Source organism: Camarhynchus parvulus, chromosome 8 (genome assembly GCF_901933205.1).
Source record: "Camarhynchus parvulus chromosome 8, STF_HiC, whole genome shotgun sequence".
Taxonomy (NCBI): domain Eukaryota; kingdom Metazoa; phylum Chordata; class Aves; order Passeriformes; family Thraupidae; genus Camarhynchus; species Camarhynchus parvulus.
In genome coordinates this window covers 10651898-10670225 of record NC_044578.1, presented here as the reverse complement: position 1 = coordinate 10670225, position 18328 = coordinate 10651898, and the positions used below count along the sequence as shown (strand labels likewise).

Here is an 18328-nt window from a genome sequence, read left to right as displayed (position 1 = left end):
GTGTATGTGACAGGGAAGGTTAAAGGCAGGGATTTAAACGTGAATTTCACAATTTCCAGGCTCAGGAACTGATTTCATTGTGATCTGTTCATTCCGGTGTCAGTAATTTCTTAATACTCATTTAGGCCAAGCATCTAAATAAGATTGCCTATGCCTATTGTATGTCCTTATCCAGTTCATCTTATATTGCAACTGTAATTTTTTTGTTCATAGAGGAGTCTGCTTCTAATCTTAATTTAGCTCAAGTCGTAAAAGCTTTCGGATAAAAATATAAGCTTCTTTCTCCTACAACACAAGTCTTATTTTTGGCTGCCCATCTATTTAGAGTAGTGAGAACTTGTACCATGAGGACACAGATTTTTTCTTCAAAATCTCTCACAGCAGGTGGGTGTTCATAGAACACTTAATTGTAGACATGTTCAAGAATACATTTTTCCTCAAACCTCTGTGTGACCCTTTGAAAAAATGGCATCCACAAGAACAGAAGGAGCATTATGTTGCCAGTCCCTGATTTAAAATTTTTGAATGAGGAATATTTGATATGGGTGCTAAATCCTGAAAATGCGTCCAGATTTCATTTAATTTTCCCATTTATTTTAAGAAAATGATGGGTCTTTGAAATAAAACAAGTTAACATTTGTGTATATTATTACAAGGAAACATATTTTATGTGGCAATTGTGTGCTTAGTGCGTATCAAAATGCAAGCATCTGTGCTAATTACCCAGGACCCAGCATTATTTTTCAAGGATCTGGCTAGTATTCAAGTCAGGTATTGCAGATTGTATGTTACTCCTCAAAGACCATGGCTCGCATAAAAGACACTTTGCCAAGTTAGAGGGAGGCTACACCTCTGTCCTCAGCCTTGAAGGAAATCTGACAAGAGACACTTTTCTCCCTGGGAAAGTCCTTTGGGTTCACTAAGAAGCTGTGCAGCCTAAAAACAGCGCATGTGGTGAAGTGACTCTGAACTTATCTGCTAAAGAAAAGAGAACCTGGAAAAGGGAACTGAAATTTTATTCTTCTGCTACAGATGTTTGGTAGGGCAGATTTTAAAACAGGTGCTGAGGTGGTTTTCTGTTTTATAAGAATTTTTCACAACAAATTCTCCAGAATAGCAGGGAGCAACAGTGATTTTATGTATAATATACAGGTGAGAGAAGCATCTTCATGGCTGTGCCTGGCTGTGAACTGTCCTGCAGGAAATGTGTCAGCGGCTCTCCAGGAAACCCGAGGTTGTCTTTGAGGGCTTCAGGTTCCCCTCCCAAACCCATCACACTGTTCTGCAGGAAAGGGCAGACAAGAGCCATATTGGTTAGAGCATACCTGACTGTGTCTGGCTTTCTTTGCACGTTCTTGCTGACCTTTTAGAATATAATTCAAAGGAGCTTTTCTTTTGAACCCTTCACACACCCAGCTCAGGACACTGCATGAGTTTTCTGCTATTTTTCCATGATAGCTCAGTAGAGCACTGTGTCCCTAAATCTCTGCAAGCATCTCGTGCACGCCATGAGGCCCTCTTTGGGATTCACTTTACAGGATTATCCACAAATCTGTGCTTGCTCGGCAAGTGACTTTTTCAACACTACCAAATGTGGAAGGAAAGTCCTTTTCTTCTGAAATGTTGTTTTTTGGTTTTAGTTTCTCAGTGGAGAGCGTGTCTGAGCAAGTTGTTATTTTTCTGCCCCCAGCCAAATAAGTTGAAGTCAGTTTCTTACAAGAGAAAGAAATACTCTGTTTTTTACGGTCTTCCTCCTCAGAACTGTGTTGTTCCCATAAGCTTTCTAGAATAATTTCATTTTTAGCAAAGACCAAACAGAGAAAATTTCAGCCAAGAAGGTGAAAGTTTTTCCATTCTCCTGCCTGAAGCTTGTGAGTGGATAAAAATGAGAGCAGTGACTTCTGTTCCTGGTGTAATAGGAACTTGGTTTTGAAGTGAGGAGCAAGAATTAGTTCAGAGTGTGAGGAGTGAAAGTGCTCCAGTTATCTGTCACTGAGCAGAGAGGCCAGGGAGAGAAAGACTGGAGTAGCCTGGACTTAGGGGAACTGTGCCAGTCTGGAGTTGTTACTCCATGTGCTGGAGTAAGTGAAGGTGGGTGTGATGGGCACCCAGCCATCCGGCGCCTCTCCTGCTGTCATCCAAGACTTCCTCAGGAGGTTCTCTCAGGCTGGTAGTTCAGAGATTTGTCTTTGAAACACAATAGGTCTTTTTCCTTTCCCCCTATGCCTTAAGCTTTCAACAGAAAATCTTCAGATTTGATCCATAGGTTATCGGGGAAAGGACAGGTTTTCACTGCAAAAGGCACTTCAATTCCTTGTATTTATATGTAGCATGTCTGAGCGACAGTTAAATTAAAATTTCATACATGCATAATCTTCTATGGACCCTGTGCTCATTTTGAATTTAAGGAGGGGGAAAGGACAACATGTTGGTTATTCTGTGTTTTCAGTGCATCCTTATTTTTTTCTGGCTTTGTTTCTAGGGCTACCCTAAGAGTGCAAATGCTCAAAATGGGCTAAAAAAGACAGCTTGTATCATGATCTGGCTGTCTGCCCAGTGTTGCCCCTTGGAGGTAACTAGTGATGGTCTCATGGCAGCTTCCTCTAGGCAGTAGAGTTAGAGAGATGTTGGTTGGAGGGGAGATGTGGAGGTTGTCTAGTCCACTTAACATGCATTTTTCACAGACACTAGCAGTTTAGTGGATACTCTGTTGTGCTTGTGTTAGCTCTTACAGCAAATCCGAATTTTGGCATTCGCAGTAACAGTTACCAATCAGTATAAAAAATATTCTCATGCCTGACTCTATAGTCCTGGGGCCAGGACTCAGGATTGTAGGTTGGCTTAATTACTACTTTCCTTCCATTTCAAAATTTCAGGGCATAGAAATGTTAAAAATGCCTTCGTAGAAATACCTTTTCTCAGGCTGAGAGTTTGGTTTATATACAGGTGTACTTCTGTGACCAGTCTTGGAGGATTTAGATTGTTTCCAGAAATCAGTGTCAGTCAAATGTGCAGGGGAAAAAGGTTCATTGCAAGAATGTAAAATCAAGGCAGCAGGTTTTTTAGCTTTTACTGCAAGTGAATGTTCAGTTTCCTTTTGTTCTGGTTTTAATAGTATTGATCTTTTGTAAATGTACAAAGTAAAGTAAGTCCTCAGTGTATGTGCTGGGGAGTAAGTGTAAAGTTAGAGATATAATTGCATTGTATTCTTCAAGGACAAAAGTTTTTGGATTCTGCTGTATTTGCCATTTGAAAAAAATTACACTACTTTACTAAGATCACAGAGTAAATAACAGAAAATCAGAAAACCAAATCAGCTGCTGAAGTGCAATACAAGGCATCAGCTCAGCACACTGCATAGCAAAACAGTCAATCACAATGCCATCACTAGCAGCCTGAATTAACATTTCTCTGGAATAGATGAGAGGTGAATAAACAGAGATATATGTAAATACAAACTAAGTAGAAATAGACATGATTATAGATGAGTAAATATGTGGAATCAGCATCAGTTAAGCAAGCAGACTTAATAATTGCTTGCTGTTCATGTCAGGACAATGTGCCAAAGCCTTTAGACAGCAGCCATCATGTCTTAAAAGGCATTCTCTGGGGTTTGAGCACAGTCCTGGGGGCTCTACACCAAGGATGGCAAAATTCAGTACACTTTTGTGAGGAATTTCTGTGGTGAGGCCAGGTCTGTGATACTCCTTCAGAGAAGCTTGTTGAGGACAGAACATGTGTATCCACTTCTGTGCAGATTGTGCTGGCTGTGCTGGATCCCCCATTTGCCTTTTGGCCTTTTGGAAATCAGGCTGAGTGAGCAGCAGCAGCAGAGGTCCAGCTCTGTACTGCAGTGTCTCAGCTGTGGCCCCCAGATCAGCCAGGTTGGGGCTGGCATGTCCCCACGTGGGTGCTTGGTGGCTCCCCAGCCCAGGAGCACAGCCCGTGTGGAGCAGTGGATGTTGCAGGTTTGGAAGGGCTCTGCTGTCCTGCTGCCTCCACAGTGGCTGAGTGCCAGCCCCCTCTGCTGTGGGTGGCCTCTGCTGCTGGGCCTCTCTCCAGGTGGTGACGACTGGTCTGGCCTCATCCCTCACTCTGAAACCAGTGGGTTGACCTCAGCCAGCTGCAGGCTGCCAGGAAATACCTGCTTCACCGTGGTGTCGCCATGGGCTGCAGGGCAATACCTGCTCAGGCACCTGGAGCTCCTCATGCCCCTCTGGCTCAGTGCTGATGGGGCTGTTTCTCAATTTTTACCTCATTCCTCACTCCTGTGAGGTGTTCTGCCTTTTCGTAACCCATTACCACAGAGGCACCACCATGACCAGCCTGGCTGTGCCATGCTGTGGGGCCATGGTGGGACCTCTGTGTCCAGCACAGGGCAGCCCTGGCTTCTCGCAATGACCATCTTGCACCCCAACACCCCTCACAGGCAGTGGTGCCATGTGGGAGAAGCAAGAAGCATCCTGGGCCTTTGGCAGTCTCCCTGGCCTGGCAGAACCTGGTCTCTGGACTTTGTCAAAAGTAAGGACGGTTGAAGTAGTTCACTTGGTTGAGTGGCTGTGTGTGCTGTCACACCATGCCATACTGCCAGGACAGGGCTCAGCATAAGCAGTTAATATGGGCTAAACCAGAAGGTGGAACTAGGGTTGAGGAGGTGCCACAGTTTCAGCCAAGTCTCCCAGGACTGCAGTTCAGGGGTGAAATTGTGCCCCAGAGTTGCTGAGAGAAAGGCGCTGTCTCCTGAGCTCTGCCTCATCCTGCCCTGAGCCACTGCTCTCCACGCCCTTTTTGGAAAAGGAGAAAAAAGCATCTTTAGGTGCCAGGTTAGGAGCCCAAATCTGTTCCACAGAGGCTTTGATGACCCTGGGGCTCCTTGTAGGATTCAGGTGCCAGTGTCTGGAGGCAGCAGGGAGGGGCAGTGAGGAGGATGAGGAGTAGAGCACTTGCCTCTGCCCTCTTCAGTCACTGCCACTGCCTGCCTGGTTTGGCTGTAACTGCAGCTGTGCCCATAGAATTTAAATCTCTCATGCATTAGAAAAATACATTTAAAGGCTGTTGTCTTTTGGGATCGCTGAATTTGTATCCCTCCTAGATCAGGGAAATTCAGCCCTCAGTTTGTCCAGAGGTCAAAGCACCTGGGCTGACAGATGGTCATGCCCCTCTCCCTCAAGGACACACTCATGGATGTGACTGGAATGTGAAGGTGTGGAACCACCAGCAGCTCTGCTGGGGTCATTGGTTTGTTATCTTGGGGTTGAACAGGTTTCTTCTTTTAGTCAGGCTCCTTTCTACATGCCAGCAGCTGTCTCTGACCTGTTTATGGGTCAGGTTCACCTTTGAGGTGGTTGATCAGAATTGTATTTGAAACTTGGCCATAGTGTGACCTACGTGTGGAATGGCATCATGGGTGGACTCTGTTAACTCTCCCTGTGGTGTTAAATGTTTTAGTGCTTTATAGGAATATGGGATCATCAAATGCTTCTCATGAGGACAAAGCAGTGTTTCAAGATGATCCTCAGATCACACAGTGCAAAAATTTCCCATACAGAAGAATAATATAACCATTCAACCTGGATGCATAGTTTTATCCATCTGAATCTGTTATGTAAATCTCAAAGACACAGCTCTATTTTCATGAGTTTTTAAATTGATTATTTAAATGTTATTTGATACTTTTTTATTTTATTATTTTTGCCAAGTCTTTCATGCCTGAATGCTATTTTGGTTTCTTTGCTGACTTTCATTTCTAGTGATTAGTTTCTTAACAAGCATAGGCTAGCCTCTGCAGGTTTCCAGATACTTAAACTGTAGGATTTTTATGTCAGTCCACATTTAAAATGAAACTAAATGTTGTTATTTGTATACTTAAAACTGTATCTGTTAATTTTTATGGATGTGTTAACAGCTTTCAGTTAAATAATGTCAAGATACGGTACATTTCATAGGTTTGGTGTGTCAGCTGTTCTGTAATTGCCAGTGCTATGAGCATGGTATAAATCTGCAAAAATCCATTTATTAAAAAATAAACTGTAAAATGGTTCCAAATGGTCATATACCTGAATGAATGCCCAGGGGGCAGGGGGGAGCCTTCTATTGCCCTCATTTATAGTCAAGCCAGATGGACTTTATCCATTTCAGGAGAAAAAGGTACTCAAGCAGAAACTGTCCTTGTCATGTTGCAGTCTGCACTGAATGTGTGTTGCTGAGGCCATTCAATCTGGATTTGTAGTAAGAGCACCAGTTACCTTATAATTGAGATTAACATGACACATTCCATGCTTATCTGATGTTATGTCCTCATGGGGGTGATTTGGTTATTTTTCCAGGCAAGCCAACGTTTATGAAGGCTCCTGAAGATCAAATTGGGATTTCTGGAGGAGTGGCCTCTTTTGTGTGTCAGGCAACAGGAGAGCCCAAACCTCGTATCACGTGGATGAAGAAGGGGAAGAAAGTCAGTTCTCAGCGGTTTGAGGTAATTACCAAAAGGAAAAAAAAAAAAACCAACAAAAACCCCAAACCTGAAAATTTGGTGATCAATCTAATCTTCACAGGTCTTAATTGCACAGTAATCATCACTGCAACCTGGGTATCTCTTCATCACTGCAATACAGAGTGTAAAGCTTTAGTGTAAAGCAAGTTCCCTTCCCTGCAGCAATGCAATCTGTGGAGCAGGTGGTGTCCTTTGAGCATGATGCTGGAAACACACCAACAGGACATCCTCCTTCAGATGGGAGACTGGGGCTTACAGAGAATTGGATGGCTGATAAGAGCTAGATCTAGCAGTATTTTTCTCTTTTCATTGTCAGAATTTATAAGGCAGCTCTTTGACCTGCAATCCCCAGTTGAATTTAAAAGTGAGATACCAAAACACTACAGGAAATCTTTCTAAGTGATGGCTACTGCCATCCCTCCCCCCAAAGGTACTTGGAAGGGGAATGGTGAAGGGTTAATTGATGTCCCTGTGAGCTAAAATAGGAGACAAAGGAAGGGAGAAGAGCAGGTATCAGAAACATCTATGAAAAGGGGAAATTTGGTTTATATTTTACATAGCAAATTCATTTTCACTGACTTTCTCCACCTTTTTCTCTGCTTTCCTTTTTGGTGTCGGGCTCCCTTCTCTAAAACTGCCCTTGCAAATGTGACCCTTCTGCAATTCTGCTGCCTTTCCTCTAATCCCCTGTCTTTGATGTTTTTGCTTTCCTGACTGGAGCACAAGATGACTTTGCTACCCAGAATGGATTGATTCAACTCACCAATTTTAATCATGAATTCATATGTGAGCAGAAAACCTTGATTAAAGTAATCAATTTTAATCTTGTTTTACATTGTTATTTTTCCCTGGTAAAGGTTTTGTTGTATAGTAACTATCTAATTTGTAAGTAGATGCAACCATTATAGTGAATTTGGTGCTTGTTGTGGCTTACCAGAGGGCTATGCCATATTATATGCATTTATATGAGCAATTTCATACCTTTGTTCACATCAGTTTGGATGCAGAGTTTGTGTCACGAGATAGTGATTCTTTTTTTCCTCAGGAACTATTAATTTTACTTCATTATTAGTCTTAATTAGGGAAATTTGTAGGTAAGTTTAAATGGAGGAAAAAAACCAAATCTGTTATACACATGCTAAGTTGTGACACAGGAGAGGTATCCATTGTTAGCAAGTTAACAACATTTTGGCCTCAGCATCTATCTGTCCCTTAGTAGTTGTAGCTCTGTTCCTATCACACAGTGTTTGTTCAAAGGATAGTGAGGGCAAAAGAGATGTCTGCTGTTTCATCTCTTAGCTTTTTAGTCCTTATCACTGAAGTGAATTAATCTCTGTAGCTGACTTTGTCTTGTTTTAAAATTTAGCAGTAGCTCTGCCCTTTGTAAAGATTTAGTATATTGTCACAGTTTCATGTTTAATTTAAAGGTAAGTGTTTTTTAAAAATTAATTCTTTAACATGTGTTATGGTGATATGGTGATATTCATATTTCCCTTTCTTTACCTGACTGCGTTAGGGATTTCTTCTTTAAACGGAAGGGCTATTCCTTCCAGCATGAGGAATAACAGGTTTTTGGTTACCCTTTGATTTCTTCCTATTTCTCCTGTCACTGCAGAGTCTTGTGGTGCATTGTTTTCCTCCTTCCTGTTCTCTCTTTTGATCTTTACACTGTGGAAAGTGCTCCTAAACAGGCCCTTGAAAACAGGGTGAAAGTTTTGCATGGAGGTAGCAGCCGTAGGTTAACATCCATGTCTGGAATGAAGGATCCTTTAAGTCTCTTCATCTCCCCCTCAGTTCCCAAGGGACAGGAGTGGGTGGCATGTGCCTCTCCCTCATGCTGTCACTGTCTGCACATCAGGTGGTATTTCCAACTTCTGCTGTACTCTGTAATAGGAGAAGGGTAAGTTTGCCATTAATAGTGGCTTGAGGCTGTGCCTTCACAGCCTTGCAGTTACGAAATAGCATATAGTGATCCAGCTACAAACTAATAAATACCTTTTTCTGCCATGTATAAGTCATAGTAATGCATTTTGCAGCTTAGCAGGATGAATGGAAAGACAATGATTTATTAAAGACTTAATTTATTTATGCTGGGGATGGAAGTGTAATTACATCATTGTTGATTATGCCAGAGTTGCAAAGTACCCAGTGCTGAGGAGCATTAAAACCCCTCACTTTGCTGGAGTTAGCATGTGCTGAAGGTGCTCAAGGTTTTATTCAAGTTTTGTTACTGTTTCCCTGCAATCCCACAGGAGTATATCATTCTCCTCTTCCATCAAGGTGAAAGTTGGCACTAAATTGTTACCAGTGATTAGTAAAATCATTAGTGCAAATATGGCTCAGATGTTTTAAATCATCGGCTTCACATCTTTATTACCAGGTTGATAATTTGTCAACCTTAATTGATCCATAAAGAACCTCATTGGATCTTCATTTGTTCTGGCCTCCTCAGAGGACAAATACGTTCTTGACACTGAAATTTTTGTGCTACTGCATTTGGAACACTTAACTCACTGCATGGGATTTTAGGGCTTACAGGACTTGTTTTGTTTTGGTTTTTGTTCTTCAACCCCTAGATTGTTTTGACTTTCAGTGTTTTGTTGCAGAAGATAGCAGTAATGAAGTGCTTTCTTTTCCTTTTCAAAGGTTATCGAGTTCGATGATGGGTCGGGATCAGTTCTGCGGATACAGCCCCTGCGTGTCCATCGAGATGAGGCTATCTATGAGTGCACAGCCACCAACAGTGTGGGGGAGATAAACACCAGTGCCAAGTTAACAGTGTTAGAAGGTAAGGGGGAACTTCTTGCATTCCTTAAGTGGCAGGAGACAGCTTTGGCAGCTACATGTTGATGTGCTGCATTTAAATGGCATGGTGATATTCTAGCTTGATTGGGTAAAGCTCTGTTCTTCCTTCAGCAGTTGCTATAATTTCTCCTATAATAGAACATCTTATTTTTGAGACAATCATGGAAGGATTGCAGATTCTGAGCTGTCTTTAGAGTGTTTTTGTTGTCTGATTGAGAGGTGTCATTTCTGACTTGGAGGGCTATCTACAGAGACATTTGTGTACTTTTCTCATCTATTTGCTTTCATATAATACCCATCTTCAGAGTATCTAAGTATTGTATCTGACAATCAGAAACTTAATCTATGCTGCTGTACCTTCTGGATTAAATCAGCACATAGATTTTCAGGTTACTCTTCAGGTTTTTAATGTGATGTGAAATTTAGTTGTGTTTATTCTTCACTCTACTCACAACTTTTAATTCTGTCTCTCCTGTTAAGGAATAGATTTTCGTCCTTGTCTGCTATATGAGCAGGTTTTATTTTGCTTGCTATGTTGTTTCTGCTAAATGTTTGTGGGAAAACAGTTTATTAGATATAAACAGGCTTGTGAACACTTGATTTTTTTAAAATATTAAATTGTCAGAATTATTTTCTGCTTTTAAGGAAAGATGGGATTTTTCCAGCACGTAAATGTGTTCTATCATTTGTTTCTGTATAGGAATTTGTAAATGTACTGAGATCTTAGAAATCTGGGGCATTTGGCTGAATGGATTTTTACCCCTTGCATTTTTACCCCTTACAAGCAGGAAAAGGCTTAGGCAAATTGCTTGTGGTTTATAGATTGATGTAGAAACTTCTAAGTAATGAAAAAAACAGACTGGAAAGTGTTTATTGTTGTAGGATTTTCAATCAGAGGAGAGTGGTTATCCCAGTGGTGAGTGTGCCAGCCACACATGACAAGTTGCCTATTGTTCCTTGTTCTCCCATCCCCATTTATAGCATAGAGGTAATCATATTTTCCTTTCTGCTCTGTGACAAAGAATACATTAAACAACTGTAATGTGCTCAGGCACCGTGGTGATGGGAATCATAGAAATCATTCAATACCTGATGTGATTGTGTATCTTGTTTCTGGAGGTGGGGCATCTTAAAGATCAGCTTGCTCTTCAGTAATAGTATTATTAAGAATAGGGTAACAAGTGCTATAGACTTGAAAATTATTGGGGGACAAAAATCACGTTCTTATTGTTACTTCTTGCCTATGCAGCAGTGTATGTGAGTGCATAAAGCTCAGTGGAGCTCTTTCAGCAGTTTATGTGCAGATCTGCATTTAAATGCTTCCTGCAACTGGATTTTTGTGATACTGGATTCTTGAATACCATTCTTCCTTGCACATTCCTGTTCCCTTTGGTTGTAGTTGTCTTTATGTATCTTGGATATGTATGCACATGCACACACACGCTAATAATTTATTTGCTCTGTGTTAAGTGTTCAAAGGCCCACAGAGACATGCCTTGCATCAAGGAGCACAACAGTATTTCTTAGCTCCATGGTGCTCCTGCTGATTTCCTGATGAGGTAAAGCTTGCAGACTACCACATAAATAGGGAATATTAGGAAACACCACAGACAGGAAAAGACATGCAGGCACACAATTTAACAGCTGCAGAAGCAAAAGTCAGTAACAGTCAAGCACTGAACCTGCTTTTCTGTTTGGAAAATTCGTTTAATTGGGAGTAATGATAGTTGAACATGATCCCATCAGGTCAAAAACGATCTGCGGGCTGAGGAGGCTGTGTTTTCCACTCAAACTGAAGAGTATCGACCCCTTGCTGGGCACTCTTGTAATGGGCAAAATTAAGAAACATTTGCTGCCTAACAATTTGTATGTGCTCGTGCATATAGAATTGTGAGCGTGACTGCAAGGATGAAGAGCTACATGTGCCTTTTATGTTGGCTTAACTAACAAAGAAGATGGGTTCTGTTGTGATGTATTTGTATTTAAGAAAATATGTTTTACATTTCCCTTTTCCGAGACTTTTCTACAGACAGCTCTGTAATTTTCCAGTCACGATATCTTATTTTTCTGCATTGTCTGATAGAGATTATAATGTTTCTGCATTTTGTGAATATGATTTTTTTAAAGTTACTATTAATATTCCTTTGCTTACACTTTGGTGAAGTAGATGTTGCCCTGATTGTGGTTGTTTACTCTCAGTGGCTTCAAAAAATAGTGTTAAGTGCCCAAATTCTCTGTTAAGCGATCACTTTGCTAACATTAATTTTGTAGAGGTATTTGAAAATGACACATTTCATGTGGAAGCCTTGGCACTCTCAAGACTGTCAGCTAGGACTGGATTTTTCCCTCTGCTTTTGGGGTTAAAATAATTTCTGTAATTGGTCTCAGATGGCAGTTTGAATGATACAGACATTCTGCACTTCCTTTCAAGAATTTGACTAATGCAGTGGTCCCTGGTGCATGACAAAGCTTATCATAGGCGTCCTCGTGGTTACATGCTGCTAAATACACAGCATGTATTGATTTTTACATTAAAAATCCTTTATAACAATAAGTTTTAATGCTCTTTCTCACAATTTGCCTTTAGAACAGAGGCCTTAACATTAAATCCAGAAGTCACAGTTAGGGTTTAGCAGGCTCCTTACTAGATGTCTTTGTAGCTAACTAAGCTGGAGCTTTATTTTATTTAGATTTCTGCGATGTTTTACAGATCCAAAGCAGGTTATCCTTTCTAATTGCCAACTTATTTCATTCTGAGTATTAAGAGAGAAGCATGAGTCCAGTCTTCCTGGGGAATCAGGAATTCTCACATAAGCGAATCTCTTTTAACAATTTGGTTCCCTACTGCCCTTTTATTCTTTGCTTCCATGTCTCTCATTTTTCCCTTCTAACTGCAGATCCTGTTGTGACCAAACTACGTATACTTTGTGTAACTGGAAATTATTTCTCCTGTTGATAGTAGAAGAAATAGACATGCGTAGACCTTCTCTTCTCATTTCTCCTGGGTAGCTGATAAGCTGAATTATGTATGAGTCATATTGAACATTTCTATCTTTTTTCCAATTATGACCTGAAGCAGCACAGAAGTATGTTTCTGCTTGGCAGAGGAGGAAAGCAGTGCAGGGAGGGGGAAGGCTAGAATCAATAAGCTGACACACATTCTCAAGAAAAGCCTCAGGGACAGTTAGTGGCACTAACAAATTAATAAATATATTATTCAGTGGTAATGTTGAGAATTACAGAACATTTTAAATAGGGAGGTTATATGAAATATACGCAGGAAGGATGCCAGTGTGCAAGAACGTAGCAACAAGCTGATGGCAGGAGTGCAGAAGTCCATGATGTCCATCCATGAGACTGCTTGTGTGCTCTGCATTGCAGCTGTGTTGGGAAAGGTGATGGTAACAGTGTTTGTCTCTGGGTGCCTGTTCACCAAAGGATGCCTTCAGTCTGTTTTCCAGCAGTTTCCACCCAATGGGAAGATTAGGAAAAGCAGTGGAAAAAAAGGTCTTCAAGGGGCAGGGAGAAGTATATTGATTCTTTGGGAGAAAAAGGCAGCTCAAATACAAAGTATGTTATCAGTCCTTTCTCCCAGGGCTTTCCAAATGGTACATTCAGTTTTGATTTCCAGAACTGGAAAACCAGTTAATTGCAACTGGTCCTTTAATGCTTTACAAGTAGTCTTTTTTTCACTCCCTTGTAATCCGGAGCATACAGTCATATCCAAGTGAAACTAAATATATTCAGTTTCATTTCCCTTTGTTTTTAAGTAGGTTAAATGAAAATACCATCTCCAATTTCCATTCTACATCTATGCAAATCCCCTATGCCTCTATCCCAGACTCCTAATCATGTGGCATGTAGTTATTTGCCTGGAGAGTGCTGCTGGGCTCCACAGGAGAGCAGCTCCTGGTAAAGAGGACAGACAGAGAAGAACCAAGGAAGTTCTTGCACAGTGGGTTTCAGTTTCAAGGTAACCTGGAAAGTTAAGTTTTGCTGGCTGGCTTTGTGCTGACAGAAGTCGAGGAAGTTTAGGAGCATTTCACTGCAGCCCTGGTGTTTTACTGTGAACAGAAACATCCTCATGGTATCGACATTGTGCTCAGCACAAATCCAAAACACAGCCCAATACAAGGTACTATAAAGAAAATTAAGTCTATCCCAGCCAAAACTAGCACACCTAGAAAGTTTCTGAGTGCAGCAGTTGTCCTGGGGTGGCAAGCGCTTCTAGCATAACATAATTTGCTGTTTACTGAACCATGTCATGAGCCTAATTTCTTTCACCATCTGCCAGCTTTATTCCAGTTCCTGGGGTTACCCTGTTTGAAATGCTGTAAATGGTAAACATTTGACTGTTACAAATGATTTCTGCAGAGAGCTAGATCTCGGAAGGCCTGAACCAATATGCCCTTTTTGTAAACATCCATCTAAAAGTGATTCTTGTCATTGGAATAGTAAGCAGAAGTTAGCTATGTTTAATCCTTGTTTGTGTTTGGTTAGTTACAAAAGGATCAGTTGGATCACTGTACTTTGGCTTCATTGCTTTTGCATCTTTTTGCCAGGAAGAATTTCTTGCAATTTGTTTTAAAATTGAAACAATTACAGAGTGGAAATTGAATCTGTTTGCATGACTGTGTAAATGAATTTAAGCTCTCTGTGCTCTGCTGCTCCTGGGATTGGTACTATTCTCTTCATGTCTCTGGTCAAGAGAGGACAGGTCTTTCTTCTACATGTTTAATGTTAATTAACTGTTCCAACATCCTTTGGTCTCTCCCTGGGAAGAAAGACTGCTGTGATCCTACTGCAGAAGTCCTACTGCTGTTCTTAGCTCTCTACACAGGCAGTCCCAGTAGCTCTTCCTGCAGGAGGCAGGCAGTTCATGGATCTCTGCAGCTATGGCTTTGCCAAGAGCTCCAGCACAGTGAGACTCCACGTGCTTCCCTGCTTAGGGAAGTGTCCTAACACACAGTGATGCACAGGGAAATGAAGAAGCCTGAGTCTGCCTGCTTTTTATTGGGTCTTGGCATGTCCCGTGCTTGTTAAAAAGAGAAACATTAAGCCAGCTACTCGTGGTGGCCTCACTGCAGAGTTCAGGTTGTCACCTAAAAGGATCTAAATCTGAGCTCATGTGGACTTGTGCTATTGAGGCCTAAATAGTGTTCACAAGGAAAGAGTGCGTTGTACTGCTTGACAGCAGGTTGCCCAGTATTGGTTGGGTCAGTTCAGGAGCCCTGTCATCATCATGCTAACAACTCCAGTCATTTCCCTGGCACTGACCAGTGTGGCTAGAAGGATCCTCCAAGGGCATAGAGGTGGCCTCTTAGTCCCACTGCATACAGAAGATTGAGGAGAATTTGTGATCAGTTTTGATTAGACCAAGAAAATGTACAGAGGCTGTTTTACTTGTATCACCATTACGTGCAATGCTGTCGAAACCTAGGCTGCCATGGTATCTGAGAAAGTGTTTCAGCTACTTAAGTTTTGGTATCTGTAGAGCACCTATCATTTTAATCCAGATGTGGAACTCCTGGTTCTGTGCATATTATATTTATTTGCTGTTAAAGATTGGATTCAGTAACATTAGCCCCACTCTTACAGTTTATCTTTATAATATTTAACAAGAAAGACTTTCTTGGCTGTGAATGAAAGACAAAGAAGTAATTTTCTCAGATGAAGCAAAGTTTTAACTGTTGTTGGTCTCTCCTTCAAACAGGAGAGTCAGCAGATCTTTAGAATGTATCAGACTCAAATGCCATAATTTCCATTTCTTATCTCTGTTTAAATGATTAACTAATGGCACATAACCGTGTAATGTATCCGTGATAGCAAGTTCCCTCAGAAGGCTGCCATGCACTAAGGTTAACATCCAGGTTCATTCCACAAGTTTATGAAGCAAGAAATACAACCTTTGAAAAGTTTTATATGAAATATCACATTGTTAATGCCAAGCTGAACCCTTTGGAGCTGTGCACTCCCATAAAACCTTGTGTCTGAATAGGTACTGACCTCTTAATCTTGAGAACGTTTTTCTTTTGCAGCAAATGGCTGTTTCTGCATATTACCTCTCAAATAAGGTCCTATGAGATGACATCTGTAACAGGATAGGATGTTGTCACATTCTTAGCAGCAAGTTTCAGTGGTATTGCAATGCTCAAAAGCAACACCTGTGATTTGGGAAGGACTTTCCAGGTAAAAACTAGTGAACTTTAAGTGTCAAACAAACAAGAATAGGAGTATGTTCTGCAAAAGCTGTAACACAGGGTTTATATTGGCAAGTAGCTTGAAGTTGTAATTGTGTGGTTATACCCTGTAAAACACTTCTGAGAGCTTCTTGTCTCACATAATTGATTTATTCCAAGTTTATTTAACAGTTTGTAAGTTCTGATTTTGGTACTGGAAATGATGTTCAGCTAAGAAATTCTGTTGCCAGTAGTAGTTGTCTCCATTTTATTTGCTCCATTTCTGAGGTCCCTCTTGAAGACATTCAGAAACGTGCATGTTTATTCAGAGCTTTGTGGCAACCCACTGGTATCTTATGTCTGTTATGAAAATGAATAATTGAGTCTTGGGCATTATTTTCTCTTTTTTCTTGGGCTCAAGGTGTTTAGACAAGTTGCTTCTCACTCTGTGTTACCTTAGAGCTTCCTGGGAGATTGTCATGAAAAGTGTGTCAGGCTGTTCTAGTGCTGCTCTGCTGTCAAAACCTTCAGCCTATTCCAATAGGTAAATGAGGCACAAGCAGATTAGTTGAACTCTCTGGCAAGGATGTGCTCATGCAGGCAGGTTTCTGTCTTGCTGGAGAGGTGTCCCTGTGGGTTGCCATCTCCCAGCTGAGGCCAGGGATGACCAGATGACTGCTTCTGCCTCTCTGTTCCAGTTTGAAATCAGACAGGTTAGATTAAATTGTCTGTGGTTTAAGCTAATCTGTTTTGACTCTCTGTTGGAACAGATCACCAGTCCCAGCTGGGAGGCAGCAACCACCAGTGCTGCCTTTCATATCCCTGCAGAAGGGCTGGCATACCCATGTGCCCTGACCCCTCCATGGCCGCAACCATGTCTGCAAAGCTTTGACAGCACTGGGATTTTCATGGTGTCAGTAGGCAGTAAAACCAGGGGGGAAACAGAGCACAGGCCTAGGCTAAAAAGGGGTGGTCTGAAAATGGCAGGAGAATGGAGCAGCAAAGTGAAGGCTGCCAAGGAGGAGGTGGGTGTCCTGTAAAGTTCTACTAGATATCATGGAGAAAGAAAAGGCAAAATTAACACGAGTATAATTAAAATATTGTAAATATTTTAAATCTCGAAGCAGATTATCTTGTTGGGAAAATTAGTGTTTAGGTCCTAGTTAACCAGAAAGGGGCCAACTAAGCCTCCCCTTGCTGTAAAATCCTGCATGAGTTTCATGGGAGACAGTCTTCTTTTTTGATTTTCCTGGCCTCAGTGCTTTCTCCTATTCTGTACCTGTTCCTGTTTGATTTCAGGGACTTTTCTGAACGTACTGTACTAGGGATGTGCACACAAGGAGTCTTGCAAAGGCCTATTTCAAAAGCACTGATGAATTGATGAATTTTGGAGATAGACGTTTGAATGGACTCTCTAGGACCATAGCGGCTTTTTTGATTCGGTTGGTCACTGACTAGCATAACTTCTCTGCATTTATCTAATTCCCCTCTCCTCCCCACCATGTTTCCAAGCAATATGTGCCAGCCTTACAGCAAAAATTCTAATTATTTCTTATCTTTCATACTATTGCTGTCACTTATGGTGATTTGGCTCTTCTGACTTGATTTTTTTGACTGTCATCTTTATTTACAGCATCTCCACAGCGCTGTCAATTTAAGCCCCACCTTTTGTGCAAAGGCTGCTAATGAATTTCATCATTTCAAAACTGATTTTCGAGGAACTTGGTGGGGACCATTATTGCGCAACTAATAAAAAATAGCTAACGAGAGAGTGGAGTTGATTAGGTGTCAGTGAGCCCTGATTTGGCTCTCCAAATGTTTATTTGGTAATAACTAGTCTGAGGATGGACCTGGTGACTCTCAGATGATAAAATTATTTTGGAGGACTGGCAGCCAGAAGAAAATACTTTTATTAATGAAGTGTGTATGCAGCATTCTAGAAGTCTTTCAGAGAAGGAGAAAAAAAAGACATGCAACCCCATAATTATAAATTAATCATTTACTCATTGTAAAAGACATTTAATGGAAATTTATTTAATTCATTTAGAGCAGGCAAACGAGAACTTAATTCCTTTAGATAATTTGTGTAACTGTAAACCTTGTCAGAATAACCCACACACATTTCTTGTCAGATTCAACATCTACTGGTGACCATTGGAAACTAAAATAAGAGGTCTTTATCATCAGATGTTTCAAAAGACCTTTCTTACAGCTGGATCTCTTTCAAGATGCCTTGTTCTGAGAGCATCTGTGGCAACCTGTTATTGACAGATGTGCTCTCCATGGCTGGTATCTCAGTCCTGCTGCTGTCTCCTGCTGACTAATAAAGTTTGTTGCTGGTGTGCATTTCTAGAGTCTTTGAAGTCTGTTAGGTTGTGGAATAGCCTTCTGAAAGATGTAGTAACTCATTGCTTAACTACTGGAATTAATCGGAAATGCTGTTTGATAATGCCACATGGTTTATCTGCTTTGCGTCCAGGGAAAAAATGGAAGGGGAAGAGCAAGGGGTCTGGAAAGTCTTTCTGAGGCATTAACTATTTTTGCACAATTATCTTTCGTATCTGCTCATAACCAAGAGACTGCTCACAGCTTAGTGACCTTAGTTGTCATTTACTGGCATGCCATGGCTTACAGAGTCACTTTGGATGGTGATCTTCTGTACCTTCTTGTGCAAAAGTGGGAGAATATATCCCCTTGATAAAACTAGAGAGTAAGTTCCTAAATGAAAAATAGAGATTGGAGAGTACAGAATGTGATAACTATGGTGTGGGAAATGCAGTGCTTACTGCTACAAAAGCAAAAACTCTGCATACAAGGAAGGTTCCATCCACCCATCTTAGTGTTGATGTCTAAT

General features: G+C 41.1%; 1 protein-coding gene across 11 annotated transcripts in view; it reads left to right on the top strand.

Moving 5' to 3' along the window:
• The window catches only part of PTPRF (protein tyrosine phosphatase receptor type F), a 375416-nt gene that overhangs the window by 175060 nt on the left and 182028 nt on the right, over positions 1-18328 (top strand). For all 11 annotated transcript variants that reach the window (XM_030952948.1, XM_030952950.1, XM_030952956.1 and 8 more), the window contains 2 exons: positions 6327-6472; positions 9137-9278. In XM_030952948.1, coding sequence (XP_030808808.1) covers positions 6327-6472; positions 9137-9278 — 288 coding nt within the window. The remainder of the gene's footprint in view (positions 1-6326; positions 6473-9136; positions 9279-18328) is intronic.